At 54.3% G+C, this 25,313-nt stretch overlaps 1 protein-coding gene across 2 annotated transcripts in view; it reads left to right on the forward strand.

Moving 5' to 3' along the window:
• The first annotated feature begins 183 nt into the window (after positions 1-183).
• PPP1R37 (protein phosphatase 1 regulatory subunit 37) overlaps positions 184-25,313 on the forward strand; it is a 55,004-nt gene continuing 29,874 nt past the window's right edge. For both annotated transcript variants that reach the window (XM_063658116.1, XM_054463647.2), the window contains exon 1: positions 184-1,504. In XM_063658116.1, coding sequence (XP_063514186.1) covers positions 1,303-1,504 — 202 coding nt within the window. In that variant the 5' untranslated portion in view covers positions 184-1,302. The remainder of the gene's footprint in view (positions 1,505-25,313) is intronic.

The following is a 25,313-nucleotide window of genomic DNA, read 5'->3' on the forward strand; positions in this document are numbered from 1 at the left end:
TAGCGAAGGGGCCGAGACTTCGTCTCCAGAGGATCCCTGTCAGCATCCATCAACTGCACTCATATATTGAATGCAGCTCTTATCCGCCTTTCTTTTCGACTTCTTCATGCCGTTACCACTCTTCATCAGTTAGTCTAGCCTCAATGTTTTCATTTCTTTCCTTTGTTTCTTTTTTTTTGGGGGGGGGGACGGAGTCTTGCTCTGTCGCCCAGGCTGGAGTGCAGTGGCACGATCTCGGTTCACTACAAGCTCCGCCTCCCGGGTTCACGCCATTCTCCTGCCTCAGGCTCCCGAGTAGCTGGGACTACAGGCGCCCGCCATCACGCCCGGCTAATTTTTTGTGTTTTTAGTAGAGACGGGGTTTCACCGTGTTAGCCAGGATGGTCTCGACCTCCTAACCTCGTGATCCGCCCGTGTCGGCCTCCCAAAGTGCTGGGATTACAGGCGTGAGCCACCGCGCCCGGCCCATTTCTTTCCTTTCGTTGAGACAGGGTCTCGCTATGTCTACCAGGTCGGAGTGCAGGGGCGCGATCATAGCTCAGTGCAGCCTCAACCTACCGGGCTCAAGCGATCTTCCCACCTACCAAGTAGCTGGAACTACAGGCTCCTGTAACCAGACCCAGCTAATTTTTAAATTTTTTGTAAAGACGGGGCCTTGCTATGTTGCCCAGGCTGGTCTCGAACTCCTGGACTCAAGCGATCTTCCTGCCTCAGCCTCCCAAAGTGCTAGGATTATAGGCGTGAGCCGCCGCGCCCCGCCAGGTGTTTTCAGTTCTATGCACTCCATTCCCTGGGCTCTTGACGAATGTGCGGGAGCTGAATATTCGTTATCTGGACTCCGGCGGGAAGGCGTGGGCTCATCAGCTTCGGGCTTGCGCGCTGCTCTTGGAGACGGCGTCTGCTTCGCCCCGCCCCTCATAGTCTGCAGTTCCGGCTCTACAGATTCGCTGCTCACGTTTCTTTTTTCCGTGGCCCTTCTTGCCCTTTGTTTCTCTCTTCATGTCACCCGCGGGACAACTCTACCTGCAAGTCGCTGAAATCGATTTTCTGCTTCTTATAGTAAGCGGCGGGCTCGCCAGCCTCGAGCGAAAGTGTGACTGCGAACGGGCAGGCGCGCGCCGGGCTCGGCGGAGGCGCGCTTGGGCTCCCGGCGGCGACGGCTACGACCACTAGGAGAGCGGACGGAGGCGGCGCCTGAAGCGGCGGCGGAGCCCATGCCCCGGGACGGCGGGCGGGCCCGGAGAGACAAATCCGGGGCCCGGGGCATGTCCCCGGGGCCCCCGTGAGGAGGCGGCGGCGGCTATGGAGATTCCGCCGCAGGAGGCGCCGCCCGTGCCGGGCGCGGACGGCGACATTGAAGAGGCCCCCGCTGAGGCCGGGTCTCCCAGCCCCGCGTCGCCCCCAGCCGATGGGCGCCTCAAGGCTGCAGCCAAGCGCGTCACATTCCCGTCCGACGAGGATATCGTGTCTGGAGCAGTGGAGCCCAAAGACCCCTGGAGACATGGTAGCTACCGCGGGTGAAGCGGGGGCGGGCTCGAGGGGGACCCGGGAGTCGGGGGGGATCGGTGCAGGGCCCGGCTCAAGGTGGCGTTCAATAGATTGCACCTAATGGTGAATAAAGGGACAGTCGTCAGTTTAGAACCGGAGTCTGTTAGAGAGGGGGTGGCTATGGAGTTGGGAAGGTGAAAAGTATCTGGTTTCTGCCGCACCCCACCCACCCGAGACAAAGATGGTGATCGTTTTAGGGTTTAAAACGGTGAGCAATTAAAGAAAGTTTGGTGTTTTGTCAGATGTAGAGGGTGGCAGCCTTTGCGTTCGTAGTTCCACCAGAGAAGGAGAGAAGGAGCAGTCGGGAGGAGGAGCGGGTCAACACTGGCCCTGAAAGGGCAGTTGAAAGAGTTTGATGGGTCTGTGGGGGTAAAAAGAGGTTAAGTTGCTGGTCTGCAAGCCTCGGGCAAGGAGTGGTCGTGTTGGCCACTTTCTTGGCTGGAAAGAGGGAGACTATAAACTTGGACTGTGGCTATAGAGGACTTGGTAAAAAGGAGTCAAGATAAGGTCCCAGAAGAGGAGCAGAGGTGGTGGTCAATTTGTGGTTGGGTGAGGGAGTCAGAGGCAGTGTGGTTTTTATGTTTTGTTTTTTATTGAGACAAGGTCTCACTACATTGCCCAGGCTGGTCTCGAACTTCTGGGTTCAAGCTATCCTCCCTCCTTGGCCTCCCAGAGTGTTGGGATTACAGGTGTGAGCCACCGCCCCCTGCTGCAATGTGGTATTAAGAAGAAAAGCCAACGCCTACCGCCGCCTTCTCCTCCAAAAAAAAGAGAAGCAGAAGGAAGGTTGTCAGTCATTCAGGAGCAGAGGATGTTTGGGACATGGCTACGGAAGGATCCTTTTGTTCCTTCCTGAGAAAGAATTGGGGGATGGCCGGGTGCATTGGCTCATGCGTGTAATCCCAGCACTTTGGGAGGCCGAGGTGAGTGGATTACCTGAGGTCAGGAGTTTAAAACCAGCCTGGCCGACATGGGGAAACCCCGTCTCTACTAAAAATACAAAAATTGGCCGGGCATGGTAGTGCACGCCTGTAATCCCATCTACTCAAGAGGCTGAGGCAGGGAGAATCGCTTGAACCCGGGAGGTGGAGGTTGCAGTGAGCTAAGATCATGACATTGTACTCCAGGCTGGGTGACAAGAGCAAAACTCCGGCTCAAAGAAAAAAAAAAGAATTGGGGGATGTTATCAAGTCAGGAATTGGAGTTGCTGGCCAGTAGCAGGTGAGAGAACTGAAGAAGTTTGGCTACTTGAAGTGCTGGGAGAGAGGGCCAGCCCACTGGAGAGGGTCAGGTCAGTGTTGGAGCTGAAAGGAGTGTGTTGGAGCCATAGGGCTGGGAAGGTGGAAAGTCGCTTGGGACATGCAGGGCAGTGTTGAGTCCATTTTGTGCTGGAGAAGTCTGTCAGTCCTCCTGGGGTGGAGCCCATGAAGTGAGGAATCAGACTGGCCGTGGTTCTGTAGAAGCTGATCTGCCAGCCCTGGGCAAGGGGAGAAACTGTTGCCAGTCTGGACAATGGAGGAATTGGTGGCTTTGAGGTGAGAGTGGGAAACATGGTAACTGGAAACTGAACACACAGGGAGTCCTTCATGAATGACAGTTTGGCTACTTATTATTATTTTTTAGACGGAGTCTCCCTCTGTCGCCCAGGCCAATTCTCCTGCCTCAGCCTCCTGAGTATCTGGGATTACAGGCACCTGTCATCACACCTGGCTAAAAATGTTTATATTTTTAGTAGAGTTGGGGTTTCACCATGTTGGCCAGGCTGGTCTCAAACTCCTGACCTCAGGTGATCTGCCCACTTAAGCCTTCCAAAGTGCTGGGATTACCGGCATGAGCCACCGTGCCCGGCTGGCTAGTTATTCTTAAAGAGGCAGTGGTTAAATTAAGACTTTTGGGCCGGACGCCATGGTTCATGCCTGTAACCCCAGCACTTTGTCAGGCCAAGGTGGGCAGATCACCTGAGCCCAGGAGTTCAAGACCAGCTTGGGCAACAAGAAACCGTGTCTCTACAAAATACACGAAAATTAGCCAGGTGTGGTGGTGCACGCCTGTAGTCCCAGCAACTCAGGAGGCTGAAGTGGGAGGATCATTTGAGCCCAGGAGGTCGATAGTGCAGTGAACTGTGATTGCGCCACTGAACTCCAGCTTGGGTGACAGAGACCCTGTCTTTAAAAAAAAAAAAAAAAAAAAAAAAAAAGACTTTTGGCACTGGGAGCCAGCCAAGTCCTTGGGCTCTAGGCCTCAGGGATAGGTGGTTAGTTTGGGACCGGGGCACAGTCAGAATGCCCCCTGGCTATTGCGTGGTATCCAGTCCAGAGCAGGAAGGGGAAAGACCCAGAGAGGCAGAGCAGGGTGTTTCAAGAGCAGAGGCTCCAGGTCAGATCCTTCGAGACCTGGGGCTGGTTACCTAACTCCTGAGCCTCAGTCTTCCTGTCTGTGAAGTAAGTGGCAGTACTCTTGCCACGGTATTGAGGAGAGAACTGGATGAAGTCACATATGGGAAGGAATCGGCTAGGGTGAGTGTTCTTGATGGCAGCCATTGTTATTAAGACAGTGTTGGTCATCTTGGGCTGGTGTGGAGGAGTTCATGCATGGGGTGGGGCCTGGATGTGGCTGCTTCAGAGGCTTCCAGGAGAGGGGAGAGATGGCAGTCAATGCGTGGGCCTGGAGTGAGGTGCGAGGGGGAAGATGGTCAGTTTGTGGGCTGAAGGGTCAGGGGTGAGGGCAGCAAGAGAGTCTGGCACAGATTGGGCGTTGAGGGGTAAAGTTTCTGGTCCGCAGATTCCCTGAACAGGTTTGGCTTTCATTGAGTAAGCCACTTTTCCTCTCCAAGCCTCTGTTTCTTTCTATGCAAATGGAGGTGCTAATTTTTACCATGGGGTAGTTGTGAAGATGAAGTAAGATGGCCCTTATAAATTTCTGCCACATAAATAGCAGCTGTCATCCAGGCAGATTTGTTCTTTGTTTGTTTGTTTTCACATGCAGTCTTGAAGAGGCAGTGAAAGAACTGGAGAGGCAGAAGGCTATCTGTCAAGAAAAGAGGGGCAGTTGGAGCCTGGCTGGGAGGAGTTTAGAGGAGGGGTGCCGGTTGGTCTGTCCTGGGTAAGGGGTAGAGTGGGTAACACTCTCCAGGCTGGGGGAGTCTCTCATTCCAGCGGTTGAGAGAGGGGCAGTAAGGCCTGGTTGGGACTCACATTCCAGAGGAGTCCATGCATCTGAGCTGCAGAGGTGATGACATGGACTGGACTGGAAGAATTGGTCCATCCTGGTTGGGAGGAAGGCTTGAGGAGTTGGCTTGGCAGTGAGGAGTTGGATGATCTTGGGCCTGGGCAGGGGAGGGGTCATTGGTGAAGTTGGTGAGTCTGGACAAAGGGATTTGCAGGACAGAAAACCCAAGGGCCTGGGAACAGCAAGGAGCAGGGGATAGGCTCCGTGCTGGGGAGGACAGTGGAGTGGTTTACTGGCCATGGGGCTGTGGGAGGTGGAGGGTTCGCCACGGTGAAGAGGAATCGTGGTACAGAAAGTGGGTCTAAGGGGAGGCCCAAGTGAGAGGCCCAGAGGGTCTGGGGCTGGAGGGGTTGCTTGGTCTTGGAACAGAGGTGGGAGATTTGTTGGCATCAATCTCATAAGCTGTGGGAGGGACAGGGGGTGTCATTTGAACTGTGGACCTAGTGGAAGGGTGGTGTGATCCTAAGGCCAAGGGGTGACAGAAGAGCTGACGGGTCTGAATGGGGGAGACTCAGTTATCCGGAGGCTGTTGTGCCGTGCTAGGGATGGAGCGCTGCCTAGGCCAGGGGGTGGAGGAGCGCCCCTGGGTGAGGAGAAAGCAGCACTGGGGGCGCCCCAGTGCAGGGGTCTCCTTCAGCAGAGCCTCGCCCCTGGGGCTAGAGTGGTGGCCCAGCCGGGTGGAGCTGTGGGGGGGTGTCTACCTGAGGGTGAGCGCTCCCTTAGGCCCTGCAGGGGCGCAGGGTTTGGGGATTCCTGGAGATGAGGTGATCTGGAGGAGGAGGATTGTGAGGGAGGGTCTCAAGCCTGCGCAGAATCATCCTTTCCGGATTCCCATCTCCCGCAGTGGGGTTCCGCCTGCTGGGGCTGCTGTTTCCTCATTACATGAATGGCCATCTGATGTTCTGTTGCATGCTTGTTTTCTTGGTGGTGGTCTCTCTCCCGCGCTGGAATGGGAGAGCAGAGGCCGAGTCCATCCTCTTCTCCGCTTTTCTCAAGGACACTCAGTTGTTGAATGAGCCCCTGTGGGCCTGTGAGGCCTGGTGGTGTCTGAGAGCCACCTAGCAGAGTGACATGTAGCTGAATGTCAGGGGCCTGAGCAGCCTGGCGTGGGGATGCCAGCGGGGCAGCAGTGTGCTCTGTGGCCTCTGGCAAGCATGGGTTCTTGCAGAGCATTGTGTTTCCTCACCTGTGAAACAGGGCCAGTGATCCCTGCCCTGCAGACCACCAGGATGTCAGAGGATAGGGTGAACCTGCTGGGGGCAGGTCTCCTCAGCAAGCCACAGCCAGGTGTGTGTAAATGGGCAGGGAAGCTCGGGGAGGAGGCAGGCTGGGAATCGTGAGTGAAAGAGGCCGCTTCAGCACTGCCAGGCTGGGCGCGTGGGTGCCCGTGGGGAGCGGGGCTAGCCGGCTGCACTGCACCCCATCATGTTGTGGCAGACCTTTCAGCTCTTCTGAAGGCCAAGGCCAGACTTAACACAAGGAACCCATCAGGCCAAACTGCAGGAATGACCTGAGGCTCGGCTGGTCTCCTTAGTCCCAGCTGAACTCTGTGGGGTTGGAAAGATAGACGTGTGAGAGGGACTTATGATGAGAGCACATGACACCAGCCACAGTCCGGGAGACTCGTCTCCCCTCCTCCAGTCCTGCCGGTGACTCACTCCCTGCTCCCTGACCATCAGTCCTCCAGTATGTGTGCGTTGGGGGTTTGCCCACTAGGAAGCTACTTGCATGAAGTCAAGGTGTCTGCAGGGCAAGGTGAGGGGGCCCAAGCATGCTACCATCTCTGGCCACCTGAGCTTTGGACGGCGGCAGGAGCAGTGGGGGCAGGGTGTTCTTAAATGCGGATCCTAGGGCATGGAAATGCCATACTGTTGGCTATTGAAACCCGTGCTGCAGATTCAATCCTAAAAGCAGGCTGGACAGGTAGACATGCATCTGTCAGTGGTGGAAAGAGGCCTTAGGTTAGAGAATCGGCTTGCTTTAGCATTCGTGGTGGAGCTGCTGGGGAGTAGGGAACAGGGTCGAGGCGGGTGCTTTGATGCATCTGCTCAGATTTCCGTCTGGGCCCAGCTCCACCTCCTGCTGCTGGAGTTGGCAAGTAGACCCTGCCACTGAGCAGCCACGTGACTTTGGCGATTGTTCTCTCTGCCTCGATTTTTCTGTGTCTAAAATGCAGCTGACAGAAGTATGTCCTCATAGGGTGATTGGGAGGATTAAGTGAGATAACACAGTGCCTGATCCATAGTAAATGCTCAGCAAATGCCTCCCTTGTTATTCCTGTCATCACCACTCCTCTGCCCCCACCTATAGCCCTAACATTTCATTTCTGTTTCCTGCCTGTGTTGTGTGTTTGTACTCCTCTTTCCCCTATAGTGTCCCACATCAGCGTCCCTGCTTTCCCTCGGAGGCCCACTCCTCCAGGCTGGGTGCCCCAGCAGTCCCTGACCTCCAGGCCTGACTGTCTCTGCCAAGCTGTGTGACCATGGACAATTTGCCCAACCTCTCTGAGCTAAAACTAAATCAGCATGTCTCAGCCCACTAGTAGGAGAGGCAGCAGGGGTACCAAGATTCCACACTGGCCATGTTAGTTCCAGCCTCTGCCTACACTGGCTGATGACTTTGGACAAGTTGCAGCTCCTCCCTGAGCCTGAGTCTCCTCTGGAGCGGGGGCTCCACCACCCCAGCCCCCTGCCCTGTTGGAGCACGATCAGGTTAGTGGTGGTATTGTGCTGGTGCCTGTCCTCTGCCCTCCCAGGCCCTTTGCACACTGTGACTCGCCGATCTCTGTGCCTGCAATGCAGTTGGGCTGCCTGATTCTGTGCGTGTGATTATCTGTGCTCGCATCTATTTCCCCCTTCAAGGGCAAAGACTGTGTATGAGTCGCCTCTGTGACCCTAGTCTAGCACACAGGAGGGCTCGGGCACGGGACACATGTCCCAAGGAATGGGGTGTTTTCCTGGGATCAAACTCCCCATGGTGGGATTTACAGGAGACTTTTTTGTGGTAGTTAATCCAGTTGGTGCCAGGACGAGGGCTCTTCCTCAGGGACCTACAGACAGGCTTTAGCACCCATTCTGACTCCCGGAAGAGCATGCGAAGCTGGCCCCCAGCTGGCACTCAGTAACCAGCCTTGAGTGCGTCAGCGGGAGTGCGTGTGCGCGTGTTTCTGGGAGTGAGTACTGGGGCTCTGCGAACCTTCACAGGCATCCGGCTCCAAGAGGATTAAGAACTGTGGGGCCAAATGCCCTGTGTTGGACGGGCTGCAGCTGGAGCAGTCACTGAGCACGGAGGCCAGAAACCTGTTTTTACAAAAGCTCCCCAGGTGGTTCTGACAACCCCGCTTGGCTGTCTGTGTGCTTTGCTCCGCCATCTATCACTCAGTCCCAAGCCTGCCTTCAGACCTCAGTTCAGGGGTGGCTGGCATTGACCTCAGAGCCTTTTTTGGAGCAAATTAATAGGTGAGCATTGAAATGCCTGCCTTAAGGTAACTGCAGAAATTCAAGCTGGGCAGGCCGCCTGCTGCAGTGGGGCATGGGGGCAGGGTGGGTTAAATTCTTGCCTTCTGGCTGACCTTAGTCATCACCAGTCATTGCCTTCCATGTGCCTGTACCAGGCACTGGTCTCGGTGCCTTTTGTGTATTATCGCATTTAGATATCACAGCCACCCCAGGAGGTAGGTGCCGTTTGCCCCAATTTGTAGATGAGGAAATGGGGCCCATAGAGGTAAAGTAATTTTCCTGAGGTCACACAGCCGGTAAGTGGTGGAGCTGGGATTCAAATCCAGGCAGCCAGCCTGGCGCTGAAGCCTGCGCAGTAACCCCTGTGTGGCGGCTGAGTGCTTGGAGGCAAGTGGCCGCATTCGGTGCAACGTGCCATACAATCTCTTCATCTATAACCCAGAATCGTTTATAAAATGGAGGTGACAGTGCTGGCTTTGCGGTGTTGTGGCAGGGATGAGAAACAGAAACAGGTGGGGTAAGGGGCCCAGCCTGGTGGGCATGCAGGAGGGGGTCACTGTGGTTCGTGGACAGCTTAAGTCCCTGGAGATTTGTGCTGCTCCTCTGTCCTCAGCATTGCCTGCTGTTCTGATCCTTGGCCTCTGGGACGTGTTCTTTCTGTGCTACTCAGTGTCTGGTATGTGGTAGGCGCTCAATATAGTCTTGCTGCATGAGTGACTTGGTGACCCTGTAACCAGTCATGCATTCAGCATGGTGTGGCCGTGCCACGTGTTACGAGTCAGGGCAGCAGACAGGCCCAGTCCATGCTTCTGTGGGGGCCACGGTGAAGTGAGGGAGACACACAGTAAAGAATTTTCAGCAAACCAGGCTGCTGAGGACTCAGATTAGGGAGGGTCCACAGGGCGTGCAGGAGGGCAGGGCAGAGGCAGCTTCCTAGAAGGGACGTCAACAAGGAAATCCAGCAGTTAGCCAGGTGAGGAACAGTGGGAGGAGTGCACTAGGGATAGAAGGCAGAGAGAACCAGCCTGGTACGTCTGAAGAACAGAAAAAAGCCAGACTTAGTTGAGGTAGAGGCAGGCGGGTCAGAGGTGAGGCTAGAGGAGGCAGGAGAGACTGCTGTGTGGGGCCTCATGGGCTGTGCTAGCAGGGAGCCCCAGAGGGCTTAAGAAGGGGCCTGGGCTGGGCGTGGGGGGCTCATGCCTATCATCCCAGCACTTTGGGAGCTCCAGGCGGGAAGATCGCTCAAGCCCAGGAGTTTAAGACCAGTCTGGGCAACATGACGAGACCTTGTCTCTACAAAAAATACAAAAATCAGCCGAGCATGGTGGCATGTGCCTATAGTCCCAGCTACTCAGGAGGCTGAGGTGGGAGGATCACTTGAGCCCAGGAGGTTGAGGCTTTAGTGAGCTATGATCACACCACTGCCCTCCAGCCTATGTGACAGAGCGAGACCCTGTCTCAAAAGAAAAAAGGAGGGGCATGGTGGGTGTTTCTAACAGAACCCTGGGTGGGGGTGACATGAATGGGGTGAGACTGAGACAGGGAGGCCAGGGAGGGGCCGTGAGCCCGGAGCCCGGAGGCTGTAGGCTTGGCGTAGCCTCATATTGGCTAATAGCTGACACTTGACTTCATTGAGTTCTTCATCAGATTCCTCTGAGCCCTCTCTCCACCAGCAGGTTTGCCGATGCCACTGTTTCCCATAGCACCTCTGAGGTGACTGTTATTCCCCTTCCCTTCTCTCCTTGGATCTCTGAGTCCCTTCCCTCGTGCTCCCCCAGCCAGTGTGTCCTTGGCCTGCTTGGGACATCCTGCCCCTGCATGGGCTGTGGGAGGCATGTGGGCTGTGAAGTCCGGTGACCTCTCCAGTGACTTCACCTCCACAGTCCCTTCAGGTCTCACAGTACCCAGATCCAGAAAACTCTACAGACCATCCCAGACCCCTCTGGTGGCTAAGTGCAATATCGGTGTCCGATCAGTCTTATAAAATCCAGAAAATTCTGGTTCTAAAACGTGTGGCCCAAGGGTTCCAGGAGGAGACTCTGGAGCCCGCAGTGGGCCTCGTTCCGTGTCTGTGAAATGGCAGTAACCTGAGAGGCAGCACGGGAGCCCCCTGGATGCCAGTCCCAGCTCTGCCCTTGGGCGAATCACCCAGCTTCTTTGCCTCAGTGTCCCCATTTGTATGGGGATTGAGGATTAAATTAGCCTCTACTTGGAAAGCAGCTGGAACAGTAGCTGGCTGTTGCAGGTGCTCATGAGGACATGGGAAAGTTGAGTGAGGTGGTCACTGCCTTGAACTTGACTGGTTCCTGCCTCCCCAGGCTGTAAGGGTTAGGCAGGTGGGGCCAAATGACCAGCGGGTAGGATCATCTGCCTGAGTGTGATTTTGGCTCCTCCACACTTGGGCTGTGTGGCCTTGGGCAAGTCCCTTGACCTCCCTGGACCACTTTCCCCATTTGTGAAGCCATTTTGCCAGATGAGGACTCTCTTTCAAAGTTTTTAGACTCTCTGGGAAGACCAGAGAGCCAGGCCTGGGGCCCACGCCAGCAGGAGCACACCCTGCATCCAGTGTGGAGCTGATGCCGCTCCTGTTACATAGCCACTGCAGCTCCTCCAGGGCTGAGCCCACATCAGGCTCCTGGGCTGGAGCCACACAGGAGGCTGGGGTCTGCTGTTTCAGCTAAGAGGAGGTGGGAGATGCGGAGGGGCTTCCCTAATTGCAAGAAGGTGGTTCAGAGGCTGGGTGCCAAAAGGAATTCGAGAGATCCATTATGCTTGGCTATGTTTCGTACATTAAGTAGGAAGGTCCATGAGGCAGGACCCATCTTTGTCTTGGCTCACCTGTGTCCCCAGCACCCTCCATGGTGCCTGGCCCTCCGCAGGGTCTCACACTGGATGAATTGGTGGTGGATGGAGGTACACAGTAGGCACTCAGAAGTTGTTCTCACCCCTTCCGTTACTCTAGACAGCTGGTACTGAGCGGTTGCCTCAAGGTGGGGGTGGAGGTTTGGAAGTGTCTGCTGACATCCGCACAGCTCATGTGACTTGCCCAGCTCCCATCTCACTTCGCAGCGGAAGCCTGGGTCGGGAGCCCTGCAGTCGGATGCTCCCCTCAGGGCTGGTTGGGTTCCAGCTGGGAATGTGTTCCCTGGTTAGGTGGGCGGGCTCCTCTAGCAAGCTGGTGCTTGGGACCCACCGGGGTCGGACTCGTGTGCCACCTTCACACCCACCCCTCCCTCTCTCCACGGTCTCCGAGGCTCTCACCAGCTGCCATCAGCGATGTAGTGGAGAACTGCTCGCGTCCTGTGCAGCCTTCCCTTTTGCAAAGCAAAGCACTGTCACAGCTGTACTTGCTTGGTTCCCCAGGACAACAGGGAGGGAGGGTGGGAGAGTGGGGCTGCCAGAAGGTGAAACCAAGCCGCAGGGAAGTGACTCTCTGCAGGGGTCATGCCTCCTGGTGGTGGTGATGGAGGTGATGGTACTCAAAGCTCCCATTTATGGAGCACTTACCAGGGCTAAGCTCTTTACATGCATCATTAATCTTGGAGGAGGAAACAGGCTCACAGAGGTGCCAAGGCCACACAGGTAGTAGAGGAGGAGCTGGGTTATAGCCTGGCACCTTGAATGGTTCTGATCCTCTGTCCTGTTTCAGAAAGCCCCCAGGGCTCCACTGTAACTACAGGACAAAGTCCACACCCGTGGGCCTGGTGTGGGAGGTCTTTCCCAAAGAACGCCCAGCCTCCTAGACGCAGGCACCTCTGCCTAGCACGCCCCTCGCTAGTCCCCTGCCCTTCCTGACCAATTCCCGTTACCCCTCCCACGCCTAGACGCAGGCACCTCTGCCCAGCACGACCCTCGATAGTCCCCTGCCCTTCCTGACCAACTCCCGTTACCCCTCCCGCGCTGCCTTCTGGGCAAGGCCTTCTCTAATCCCCAGACAAAGCTCTGCTCCGCTCGTCTGGGTTCCCATGGCGCCTCCTTGCTCTGTTGTTATTTGTTCGGGCCCATCTCCCCTCCCTGGACCAGTGTTGCAGAGGGCTGCATCCTGTCCATCTGGCTCCTGGGAGGGGTGGAACCACTGAACGCCTCCAGGAACCTTAAGGACTCCGGGCAAAGTGGGGCTGCCTATGAGCACCCAGGCTGGGTGCCGCAATGCCTTTGTAACCCAGGCGCTGGGGCTCAGGACAGTCAGGGAGCATGCGGTTTGGGGAAGGAAGATTTCATTCACTGAGTCCTTTTTTCCTGCATTCATTCCTTCATTCCTTGCCAACCAGCATCTATTTTGCCTCCACTTTGCTGTCCCCGCCATGCCAGGTGGAGGGGCCTCCCGATGGCTCTCCTGCTCCCTCTCCAACCCGCTCCCCACCTAGCAGCCACAGCATTCTTGAAAAAGCAGACTTTGCTATTCCTGTTTCACATCACACTTTGTGACCTCCCTGCTGCCTTTCCCTCTGATCTGGTGTCCCTGCAACAGGTTAGGAAGCCCAGGTATAACCTGGCTCCTGCCACCATCGCCGGCCACGACCGCGATCACCTTGCCATGCGCTTGCTGGGTTCAAGCCATCGTGGCTTCCTTTCAGTTCTAGAACATGCAGGCAGCTCCCCACATCCTGTCCTGGAAGGCCGGCCCCACCCACCCACACAGGTGGCTCTCACTAATCTTTCAGGTGCCAGCAAACCCTTCCTTCCTGGCCCTCCTAATGGGCTCCCTGTCAGGTGGCCAGCGATCTGCTTATTTGCGGGCCTGCTGATACTCTCGGCCCCGGACTGGAAGCATCACTAGGCAGTGGTGGGTTGGGTTTGGTGCCACTGTATTCCCCAGTGCCCCAGACCACGTGGCATTGGGCCTGGCTCTGGGCAGGAGCGCAATATGGCAGGTGGAGAAGGAAGTGGCATGCAATGCTGGGTCTTTCTGGGCAGGAGCGCAATATGGCAGGTGGAGAAGGAAGTGGCATGCAATGCTGGGTCTTAGTCCTTGCCATGAACAGCTCAGACAGTCCCTACCCTCGCATAGTTCCTGGTCCAGAAAAGGAAGTGGCCAGAGAGGAGGAGGAGCTTTAGGGAGGGGAGTACCAAGCCTGCCTCTGGTGTCCCCCCTGCCAGCCTGGTGGGAATGGCAGTGCAGGACTGGCAAACAGGCCTGTCTTTGCTGTTGATTTGCTGGGGGTCATAGCCCAGGATGCTTGCCCTCTCTGTGCGGCAGGATGGTGCCCGGGGTCCTTTCCCACTGCGCGTCAGTGTTTCCCGTCTCTCCATGTGGGACACTGCACCATTTAGGGAGTGATTGGATCCCAGGAATTCCTCCCTGTCACGGGGTGGCAGGCAAGGTTCTGGTAATTGATCTGCCTTGTACCTTTGTGGCAGGTGACCTAATTCCCCATTCCCTGTGACCCATGTGTCACAGGTGTCAGGGGCGACTGGCCACCCAGCCAAGCCTCCATGACTCCGTTCTCACTCCGTGTTCTGTAATCCCCTTCTGTCTCGGGCTTGGGATCCTTGCTTCCCGGCCTGGTTCTGCCTACTGTGATCACAATGAACAGTCAGTGCTCCGTTTCCCTGGAGGGCCGCCTTCCTTGCTGTGCCTGGACCTGTGTTCCCCACTGGACAACAAGTCCCAGGGGGTCAGGGCTGGGGCTTTCTCGGTCCCTGCTGTGTCTCCTGCACAGCTCCAGGCACAGAGCAGGTGTTCAGTGAATGTTGTTCCATTAAAATGGAGTTGGGGCTGGTGCTGGCAGAGCCCAGGGACAGCGCCCTCATGGAGCCCGGCTTAGAGTGCCCAAGTCTGACAGTGGCCTCATCCTGTCTGGTCCTGGGGTGGAGCAGGCACCAGCAGGCAGGGCCATCTGACTGAATGTCCTCCCACCAGCTGTTAGGTCCAGGTGCTTGTGCTTACTGCCTTCCGGCACAGTCAAAAGAATCCAGGGCTGGCACCAGCCCCTTCCTCATCTCAGGGGTGGAGGGGTAACCAGAGAGGGGCGGCACTTACCCAAGGATGCCCTGGCACTTGGGTCCAGGCTCCTGCTGCTCTCCTCGGCCACCCCTCCAGCTGTTTTTTTTTTTTTTTTTTTTTTTGAGACGGAGTTTCGCTCTTGTTGCCCAGGCTGGAGTACAGTGGCGGGATCTTGGCTTACTGAAACCTTTGCCTCCCAAGTTTAAGCAATTCTCCTGCCTCAGCCTCCCAAGTAGCTGGGATTACAGGCATGCGCCACCATGCCCAGCTAATTTTTTTGTATTTTTAGTAGAGACAGGGTTTCACCATGTTGGCTGGGCTGATCTCGAACTCCTGACCTCAAATGATCCACCCGCCTCGGCCTCCCAAAGCTCTGGGATTACAGGCGTGAGCCACCGCGCCTGGCCTGTTTGTTTTGAGGTGAGGTCTTGCTCTGTCGCCCAGGCTGGAGTGCAGTAGTGCAATCCTAGCTCACTGCAGCCTCCACCTCCCAGGCTCAAGTGATCCTCTTGCCTCAGCCTCCAGATTAGCTAGAACTACAGGCGCAAGCCACCATGCCTGGCTGATTTTCTTATTTTTAATTGTTTTGTAGAGATGGGGTTGCACTGTGTTGCTCAGGCTTCGTTGTGCTTTTGATTTGCATTTCCTTATGGCTGATGATGTTGAGCATCTTTTTTTTTTTTTTTTGAGACGGAGTCTTGGTCTGTCACTCAGGCTGGAGTGCAGTGGCGCGATCTCGGCTCACTGCAAGCTCCGCCTCCCGGGTTCACGCCATTCTCCTGCCTCAGCTTCCCAAGTAGCTGAGACTACAGGCGCCCGCCACCACGCCCGGCTAATTTTTTGTATTTTTGGTAGAGACAGGATTTCACCATGTTAGCCAGGATGGTCTCAATCTCCTGAACTCGTGATCCGCCCACCTTGGCCTCCCAAAGTGCTGGGATTACAGGCGTGAGCCACTGCGCCCAGCTGATGTTGAGCATCTTTTTATGTGCTTGCTGAACACTTGTGTATCTTCTTTGGAAAAATGTCTTTTTAGTTCTTTTGCCCATTTTTAAATTGAGCCGGCCGGGCACAGTGATTCATGCCTATAATCCCAGCACTTTGGGAGGCCGAAGAGTTCGCGACCAGCCTGGGCAACATAGCAAGACCCAGTCTCTATTTAAAAAAAGGGGGGCCAGGCGCAGTGGCTCACAATTGTAATCCCAGTACTTTGGGAGGCCAAGGTGGGCAGATCATTTGAGCCCAGGAGTTCGAGACCAGCCTGGACAACATGGTGAGACCCCATCTCTATTAAAAAATGTAAAAAATTAACCAAGCCTGGTGGCTCATGCCTGTAGTCCCAGCTACCTGGGAGGCTAATGTAGGAGGATTGCTTGAGCCCAGGAGGTCGAGGCTGCAATGAGCTGTGGTCTTGCCATTGGACTTCAGCCTAGGTGACAGAGGGGAGACCCTCAAAAATAAATAAACAAATAAAAAGTAAGTAAATGAATTGTTTGTCCCTTTATTATTGAGTTGTGAGAGTTCTATATACATGTATCCCGGATGCAGGACTTCTCAGCTGAGCGATTTGCACCACCTGGGATGTTTTCAGTGTGTAATGCCAGTGCATTTCCTTCCCGTCTCTTCTCTCTGGCTAGATTCACAGCCACAGCTAGATAAAAATAAAGCTGTGAGGATACTGTAGATACAGTTGAATATCCTGCTTCTGCACTTCATTTTTCCGTTTTTTTAGAAAGCATGATTTAAAGTACATCATTGGGCTGTTGTAATTCATTCTAGCCATTTCCGCATTGCTGAGCATTTAGGTCCTTTCTAGTTTTCAGTTGCATAAATAATGCAGTGATGTTTGTCCTTGTCCATAAATCTTCATGCTCATCACACGGGTAGCCTTCTTAGAAAAAATTCTTAGAAGTTGATTTTACCAGGTCAAAGGGAAGGAACATTGGAAGTCTCAGATACTGGCTGTGCCCACATTGGACAGTGAGTGTTGAGGGCTAGGGTTCTGTCGTCATAGTTACCACTGTAGCTTTAGATTTTTTTCTGAGAGAGGGTCTCTCTCTTTTTTTCTGCTTTTGAGGTTTAAACCATGGCCAGAGACAGGGTCTCGATCTGTCTGACTGTCTGAGTGGCGTGATCTTGGCTGACTGCAAACTCCACCTCCTAGGCTCAAGCCGTTCTCCTGCCTCAGCCTCCCGAGTAGCTGGGATTATAGGCGCGCACCACCACGCCCGGCTAATTTTCGTATTTTTAGTAGAGACGGGGTTTCACTGTTGGCCAGGCTGGTCTCAAACTCCTGACCTCAGGTGATCTGCCTGCCTCAGCCTCCCAGAGTGCTGGAATTGCAGGCGTGAGTCACTGCACCTGGCCAGATTTTTTTTTTTAATGATTGAATGAATACTATTTGCATGTGGGTGTCTTGATGTTAAGATGGTGTCTTGTTTTAGCGAGTGTTATTTTGACTACTAGTTAACTTCGGTTTTCTTTGTTTGTTTTGTATTTTTGTGGTTTTTTTTTTTTTTTTTTTAATGGAATTTCACTCTTGTTGCCCAGGCTGGAGTGCAATGGCGCTATCTCAGCTCATCACAACCTCCGCCTCCCAGGTTCAAGCGATTCTCCTGCCACAGCCTCCCGAGTAGCTGGGATTACAGGCATGCACCACCACGCCTGGCTAATTTTGTATGTTTTGTAGAGACAGGATTTCTCCATGTTGGTCAGGCTGGTCTGTAACTCCCGACGTCAGGTGATCCACCCGCCTTGGCCTCCCAAAGTCTGGGATGACAGGCGTGAACCACTGTGCCTGGCCTTTTGTGTTTTTTGTAGAGATGAGGTCTCGCTATGTTGCCCAGGATGGTCTGGAACTCCTGGCCTCAAGTGATCCTCCTGTCTTGGCCTCCCAAAGTACTGGGATTACAGGCATGAGCCACTGTGCCCGACCTAACCTGTTTATTGTTAACATGTTACATGGTTCTAGGAATTGGTTCTTCATGCCCTTTGCCTGTTTTTATTTTGGGACCTTTATAAGGACTTCTCTATTGAAGATAGATGTAATTTTATTGTGCAGATATATTTGTCCTCATTTATCATTTGCCTTGCAGGAAAGGTGAGGGACAGGGATGCAGGACACTAAAGAGAAGCACTTTCTCCTCTGCTATTTCACTGAGTCATCATAGCAAAGCCCCATCTCAGTGTGAACAGCTTGGGATGGAGAAACACAGGGCTGGAGCCCTCAGAGAGGGCAGAGGAGGCAGTGGTAGCCCAGGCCTTGGAGGCCCTGCAGTGTAGGAGAGAGGGTGCTTTAGTGGAGGCCCGGCCTGGGAAAAGGGTTAGCAGGTTACAGAGGGTCCACTGTAACCACAACTCCAGCCCTGTTTGCTGAGCACCAGGCTGAGTGACTCGGTGAACCTGCTGGTGCCCCACATTTTTGTAGATAAGAAACTGCTACATGGGGTCATTGGTCACTTGCTGAAGATGGCAGAAGCCAGGGCAGCCCTGCCTGGGTCCCTGGACACATCCAGCCCACCACAGCTATGGAGGCTCAGCAAGTCCCAGGAGCCTCAAGTTTCAGCAGGAGCCCGGACTCCCTCGTCTCCCACAGCCATGGCCACCATGTCGTCAGCACCCTCTGTATGAGGGTCCTGTATGGCATGTGCTGTTTCCTTCCAGTAGCTTCCTGACTCTTCAGGAATACTGTTCTTTGCCCTGAGGATCTGTCGCCCACCTGCATCTGCAGCCTCAGCTCTGCTGCCCCTCTGCACCGTTGGAGGGTCCTCAGAACCGACTCTTCCCTCTGTCTGGAAGGATGGCCTGGACTTTTGTGTGGCTCCTGTTGGCTTATGGCCTCCCGTCCCCCTCCAGTGTAAGCTTCTTGAGATGGGATGTCTGGCTGTTTTGTTCACCAGTGTAGCCTGGCACCTAGAATAGTGCCTGGCATAGAATAGACACCAATAAATATTTGAAGGAATTAATGAATTCCCTTTTTTTTTTTTTCTTTTTGTTGAGACAGAGTCTTGCTCTGTCTCCCAGGTTGCAGTGCTGTGGCGTGGTCATGACTCACTGCGGTCTAGATCTCCTGGGCCCAGGTGATCCTCCTGCCTCAGCCTTCTGAGTAGCTGGGACCACCAGCTACCACCACACCTGGCTAATTTTTGGTGGTGGCACGTACCATCACACCTGGCTAATTTTTGGATTTTTTGTAGAGACGGGGTTTCCTTGTGTTGCCCAGGCTAGTCTCAAATTCCTGGGCTCAAGTGATCCTCCTGCCTTGGCCTCCCAGAGTGCTGGGATTACAGCCATGAGCCATTGCACCTGGCCACATTTCTTACTTTTACGTCTCAGTTGAAATGTTCTTTTCTCTTGTGGGTCTTTTCTAACTATTCCTCCAAATCTGAATTTGTATCCCCTCTGTTTTTCCCTATAATATACATTTTCTTCTTATAACTGGTAAATTTTTGGGTGATTTGTTTGCCTTCCTCACAGTTAGTCCTTGAGGGCAGGGACCAGCCCTGTTTTGTTCACGGGTGTCTGCCTAGCCCAGGTTGTTGCATAAATAATGAATGAATGAAAATATGTTCATTAGTTCCCAAACAGACCTCTGAGGGTTGGTGGCATTACCCTCTTGTTATGGATGAGGAAGGTGAGGGTGAGCAGTAAGAAATTCCAAGCACCTGGTTTCCATCACTGGAGCCTTTGCTGGACCAGTAAACAGCTTACAGTTTCTAAAATTCCCAACTAAAGCACTCCCAAAGCCTCTGAATTCAGATGGCCATCTGGTACCCATGACCAGAAGCCTGAGGCAGGAGGCCCGAAATAGCCTGGCTGGTTCTGGCAGGACTGAATGTCTCCCGATGAGCACTGGGCTTTCCTCAGAGGCCCCCTTTCCCAAGCCTGGCCCTGTCACCTACTGAGGACTTGGGTGGGTGGCAGTGCTAGGAAGCATTGAGCCACTAAATGACTCAGCAAACCCTTGTCAAGCACCTCGGTGCCCCCAGCTCTGCTGAGTCCTCTGCCAGATTGTCTTGCCTGTATGCTTCATTTGACCCTGACAGTGATCTTCAGTTCCCCAAGGCTCCGAGAGCTCTGTCTCCTCTGAGCCTTTGCATATGCTGTTCTCTCTGTTGCAACACTCTTCTCCCTCTCTTCTCCCTCCCTTCTGCTTTTTAATTATTATTATTAATTTTTTAAAAACTGAGACAGAGTCTCACTCTGTTGCCCAGGCTGGAGTGCAGTGGTGCAATCTTGGCTCACCACAACTTCTGCCTCCCAGGTTCAAGCGATTCTCCAGCCACAGCCTCCTGAGTAGCTGGGATTACAAGTGTGCACCACCATGCCCAGCTAACTTTTGTATTTTTTTAGTAGAGACGGGGTTTTGCCTTGTTGGCCAGGCTGGTCTTGAATCCTGACCTCAGGTGATCCGCCTGCCTCAGTCTCCCAAAGTACTGGGATTACAGTCATGGGCCACCTTGCCCGGCCCATTTATCTTCTTGGCATATGGAATATGTATGTCATGTACATGTAAATTGTTGAAGTGTAATATGTTGAAGACCTGTGAGCCTCCCTCCTAATTTCAGAGTGAGAACATTGCCATTAACTCACCTCTGCTATGGGTGGGTGGAGGGAGCCCACTGTCCTGACGGTTGTCATTGTCATTCTATGTTTTTTATTTTTTGTGGGGGGGGGGTGGGTGAGGGACAAGTGTGTCAGGTTCAATAAAAAGGGAAAGGGTCATCAGGTGGCCTTTTTAAAAGTTTTATCAACCATGTCTGCGTGCTGAAAAGCATGGTGTTTCATTCTGCCTGTTTTTGAGTTTCATAAACGTGGTATTGTGAGTAAATTCCTGGGTCTTGGTTTTTCTTTTTTTTCTTTTGAGACAGTCTCGCTCTGTCATCCAGGCTGGAGTGCAGTGGCATAATCTCGGCTCACTACAACCTCTGCACCCTGAATTCAGGCGATTCTCCTGCCTCAGCCTCCCAAATAGCTGGGATTACAGGCTCCCGCCACCACGCCTGGCTAACTTTTTTGTATTTTTAGTAGAGACAGAGTTTCACCATGTTGGTCAGGCTGGTCTCGAGCTCCTGACCTCAAGTGATCCGCCCACCTCAGCCTCCCAAAGTGCTGGGATTACAGGCGTGGATTCCTTCTGATACATTTCACCTGGGGTGCTGGGATTACAGGTGTGGGATTACCTTCTGATACATTTCACCTGGGGTGTGAGCAAGACTTTGCTAGAGTCTGGAGCTAGGAGCAGAATTGCTGGTCATAATTGATGAGTACATTTGGCTTCTCAAGGTAATGCCAATCTTTCTGAAGTGGCTCTCGCCACCTTTTGCCTGACTGACTCCTGCTTGTTCTCCAAGAGTCTCCTTCCTGGCTGTCTTTCCTTCAGCACCTACTTAGGGGAGCACCAGCTGTGTGCCTGGTGTAGTTATGTTCTGGAAGGCAATGCGAACAAGACTCACAGTCCCTGCCCTCCAGTGGCCAGTGGTGTTAGATGGTCCCTCTTTCAGGACGCCCCCAACCCCAAGTCTGGGTTAGGGGTTTCCTTTGCCCCAGCTCTGCCTACTCTGGCTTGTCACTGTCTGGGGATGGGTCTGCCTTTCCGACTGGGCTAGGACTCCTGTGTGGACAGAGACCAGGATTAGGGTTGTCTTGGACGCTGTTTCCAGCATGACCCCGCCCGGGGCACAGAGCAGGTGCTGGGTGAAGCAGGTGCTGGGTGAAGCAGGTACTGTTGAGCTTGAGGCAGTTAGGGTCAAGAGGAAGAAATGGATTCTAGTATCCAGGACTTTCTGGAGTAGGACCTGGACCCCAAGGCCATGTGAGCCCAAAGCCTCATACTTTCCCTAATGCCTGAGTGTCCAAGATTCCTTTACCTGTGCTGGGCTCTATGGCAGGGGGAGGGGTCACGGCTCCTGCCCTCGACAGCTTAGAGAAGAGTCAGTGCCTAACTACACACCCCTTCCATAGTGTGCAGGGCTGGGGATGTGCGGCCGGCAGGGTCCTCACAGAGAAATGTGAGGCCCACCCGGCCCTCTGGGAGCTCAAGTGTTGGCGTGTCTTTTCTGAAGAGGGTGAGGGCAGGAAGATGTGCATTACCCTTACAAAAAAAGTAGCAAAGGCCAGCCTTCTTATGCAGTGCCAGAGCAGTTAGGGCTGGATGGGGGCCACCGTTGGCCTGTAGATCCGTAACAGGAATCATAATAGCTAGCGTTGGTGGAACACCCACTGGGTGCCACGCATGGCATTGAGCCCTCCGTGCATCAGCTGGTTTTATCCCATCCATGTCCCACGAGGTAGGTGGAATTGCTGCCCCATTTTACCAATGAAGGAGAGATCCAGCTCCTCACAGCTAGTCAGTGGCAAATCTGAACTTCACTCCTGGCAGCCAGAGCCCAGCCCCTGCCCTGCACGATGGTAGCAGAGCCTGTCTGCAGGCACCAGGCATTCAGAGAGCTTTGCCTCCTGTCCTCTTGACTCTTCATGGCAAAGCTGGAAATGGGGAGACTGAGGAACAGAGTTACTTGGCCCCAGTGCTGCCTCTGATTTGAGGAGGCAGGGTCAGCCCTGGGCTGTCACTGCCTTTGTCTCTGAGTCTGCATTCCCCTCCACCCTGCGAGCTCCCTCAGAGAGTTCTCTCTGCCCCCTCGCCACTCTTGGTGATTATTTATCCCCAGGTCTTCACTTCGGCACGGTGCCCAGCCCTGGGTAAATATTTGTCTCAGGGCAGACAGGAGTGGGTGTGGTCAGCGTTTTGGAGCCCGGGGGCAGGTGGAGGCAGCAGGTGGGGCGGTGACTGGGGGCCCCTGGCTGGAGCTGGCGGCTCTGCTTGCTCTTTGCTCATCCAGCATCCACTCTCCTGGGCACTGCTGAGGCGTTGGCCTCTGCAATAACAGGGGCTTCCGTTTGCCACGCGCCAGCGCCACGCTAGACGCTTTACACAAGAGAATTCAGTGGCTGCTTTTGGAAGTCTTTGTGTGTCAGTCTCAGTCTCATTGGCTCCATTTTGCAGATGAGGAGACTCAGCCGTGAAGGGTTGAGAACCATTGCCTGTGTCAACTGGGGTCTGTTGAGTTATCAGGGCCAGAATCCACCTGGGGCCACAGGAGGTGAATGAGGGTGTTCGTTGGATGGAGGCCAGGCTTTGCCTGTTCCCAGGGGTCCTGAAAGCTGGCAGGAACCAGGTCTGCCACCTGCTCTCTGGAACACATGCACTCCTTGTTCCTCTTTCTCTCTTCAGAACTTCTTCCACTAGGCTGGCCATGGGCCACACAAGCCCAGCCCTCCTGGTGTCTGGAACAGGACCACCCAGTCCAGCCCCCTGACCCGGGCAGCTCATGCAGGCTTAGCTAGGACCCCACATCCTCCCTGTCAAATGGGCAGTAGAGGGCCAGCCCACACTTGTTGGGGTGGCGGCAGTTTTTAGAGAAGGAGGCTCTGCAGACACCCCAAATAGGCACCCCCAAGTACAAGGTCTGACTGCAAAGGCCATGCCCTCACTAGGTTGCTGTTACATGTGTTTAGAAGGTGGATTCACAGGCTGGGCATAGTGGCTCACACCTATAATTCCAGCACTTTGGGAGGCCGAGGCAGGAGGATCGCTTGAGGCTAGGAGTTCAAGACCACCCTGGGCAACAAGTGAGACCCCCTCCATCTCCACAAAATATAAAACATTAAATTTTCAAAAGGTGCATTCACATCACAAGGCAGAAAGTCACTAGTGTCCTCAGATGTGTACATCCCTTTGGGAAGCTCCTTCCAGCCGGGGGGCTTATGGAGGCCATAAAGGAACCCCCTAACTCCCCCTACACATCCCAGCAGAAAGCCCTGGGCTAGGGGACAGTCTTGGGCACTTGTGTTCTGAGGGTGTTATTAGTCTCCACCACAGGATTGGTTGTGTTTTCTTAGTGGTTCAGGCATGCATTCAGCGAGTATTGAGCTCAGCGCCCAGTCCTGTACTGGGGACACAGCAGTGGCAAGGCAAACCTGGCCCTGCCTTCCAGGCTTACTGTCCAGAGAGAGGGAGGTGTGGGAAACAAGTTGGCCAACCAGCAGACAGCACCACTGCAGATTGAGAGAAGGGTCTGGAAGGAAATAAACCAAGGCTGGAACAGAGGAGACAGTGGCGAGTCTGGTGGGTAGGTACCTGGCTTGGGTCAGGATATTGAACGCCTTAAACTGTTGGGTGAGGCATGGGGTCCACCAACCAGATGAAGTGGGCTTTGAAGTCAGGCCTGCCTGTGCTGTATGTCCTTGGCACGTGCTCCATCTCCCTGCGCCTCAATTTCCTCCTTTGGAAAGGGTGGGGGAGGGATAGCTGTACCCCAAACCGTGGCATGAACAGAAAGGTCAAGGGTTTGGCTAAGAGTGAGGATTGTGGAGCCATGACTGCTCAGGCTTGAATCCCAGCTCTGACTTTTACTGATTCTGTGGCCTCAGTTTCCCCATTTGAAATGGGGATAATAAACCCTACCTATCTTAGGGTTGTTGAAGACAGTAAATGAGGTAGTATATGTAAGTGCTTGCCATTGCTCATAATAATTATTTATCGTTAAAAGTTGCAGCCAGGCGCAGTGGCTCACACCTATAATCCCAGCACTTTGGGAGGCCAAGGTGGGTGGATCATCAGAGGTCAGGAATTCGAGACCAGCCTGGCCAACGTACTGAAACCCCGTCTCTGCTAAAAATACAAAATTAGCCTGGCGTGGTGGCAGGTGCCTATAATCCCAGCTACTCGGGAGGCTGAGGGAGGAGAATTGCGTGAACCCAGGAAGCGGAAGTTGCAGTGAGCTGAGATTGTGCCACTGCACTCCAGCCTGGGTGACAAGAGTGAGACTCTGTCTCAAAAAAAAAAAAAGTTGCGTGTCACATGGGGGGACTCGGGTGCTTAGCACACTGTTTTGACTGGGGACCCAGGGATTAAGGCCTTGACTTCCTCTTTCATCCAAGCCTGCCATTGGCCTTACATGCAGCTGCTGTTTGTGAGGCGCTGTGGTATGAGGGAAGGTGCGCCCAATCTGCCTTGTTCCTTCCGTCCCAAGAGACTTGGAAAGCTGTGAGTGCGTTCTGACCGCATCTGTTTCTGTAACAGGATCTTCAGCTGCGGCAGGCAGCTGGGAAGGTCAGGACGAGGGGAAGGGAAGGCAGGCATGTGGCACCTGCCATCTGCGTCCTTCACTGGAGTGGGCAGGCCTTGCCCACATCCCTGCCTGAGGCCTGGGATCTAGAGGCCTGGCTCCTTGTTGGTTATGTAAGCCCAGCCCGCCCCCTGCAGCTGGCCATCCTGCAGCATGTGGCCACGGTACCCACTGGCTGAATGGTGGTGCCTCCCTGCCGGGAAGGGCAGAGAAGAGCTCCTCTCACCCAGGAAACTGCAGGACTCACGGCCCCTCAGCAGGCCTGAGGAGGGCACGGGGGTCTGAGAGGGAAGGACCGGCCATCCCAGCTTCCCCTGAGCAGGCTAACTTTCCAGGACGCATTGCGGGCTCCCTTCCCTCCAGCCCGTGGTTCTCTGGGGAGAAGGGAAGGGTGGACGTTGTCTTCATTTCCCAGAGTGAGTCAGTGCATTCATTCATTCATAGACTCACAGCGACAGACACCACAGTGACATCGCTAGACTCAGGGGGCCCTTGGTCCAGGACAGAAAACGAGCAAGTAGATCCTTAGAGATTGGGATGTGTCCAGTGAGGAGGCAGAGTGTTGCCTGGGTGTGGTGTGGGGGATGGGGGTGGGGGTGCTGCTACAGAAAGGGGTCAGGAGAGGCTTCTCAGAGGAGGTGACTTTTTTTTTTTTTTTTGAGACAGAGTTTCGCTCTTTTTGCCCAGGCTGGAGTGCAGTGGCACGATCTCGGCTCACTGCAGCCTCCATCTCCCAGCTCAGGCGATTCTCCTGTCTCAGCCTGCAGAGTACCTGGGACTACAGGCACATGCCACCACACCCGGCTAATTTTTGTATTTTTAGTAGAGATGGGATTTCACCATATTGGTCAGGCTGATCTCGAGCTCCTGACTTCAAGTGATGCACCCGCCTCAGCCTCCCAGAGTGCTGGGATTACAGGTGTGAGCCATCGCGCCTGGCCAGGAGGTGACTTTTGAGTTGAGATCTGAATGGCAAGTCAGCTGCGGGTTAAGCTGCAGGAG

Source organism: Pongo pygmaeus, chromosome 20 (genome assembly GCF_028885625.2).
Source record: "Pongo pygmaeus isolate AG05252 chromosome 20, NHGRI_mPonPyg2-v2.0_pri, whole genome shotgun sequence".
Taxonomy (NCBI): Eukaryota; Metazoa; Chordata; class Mammalia; order Primates; family Hominidae; genus Pongo; species Pongo pygmaeus.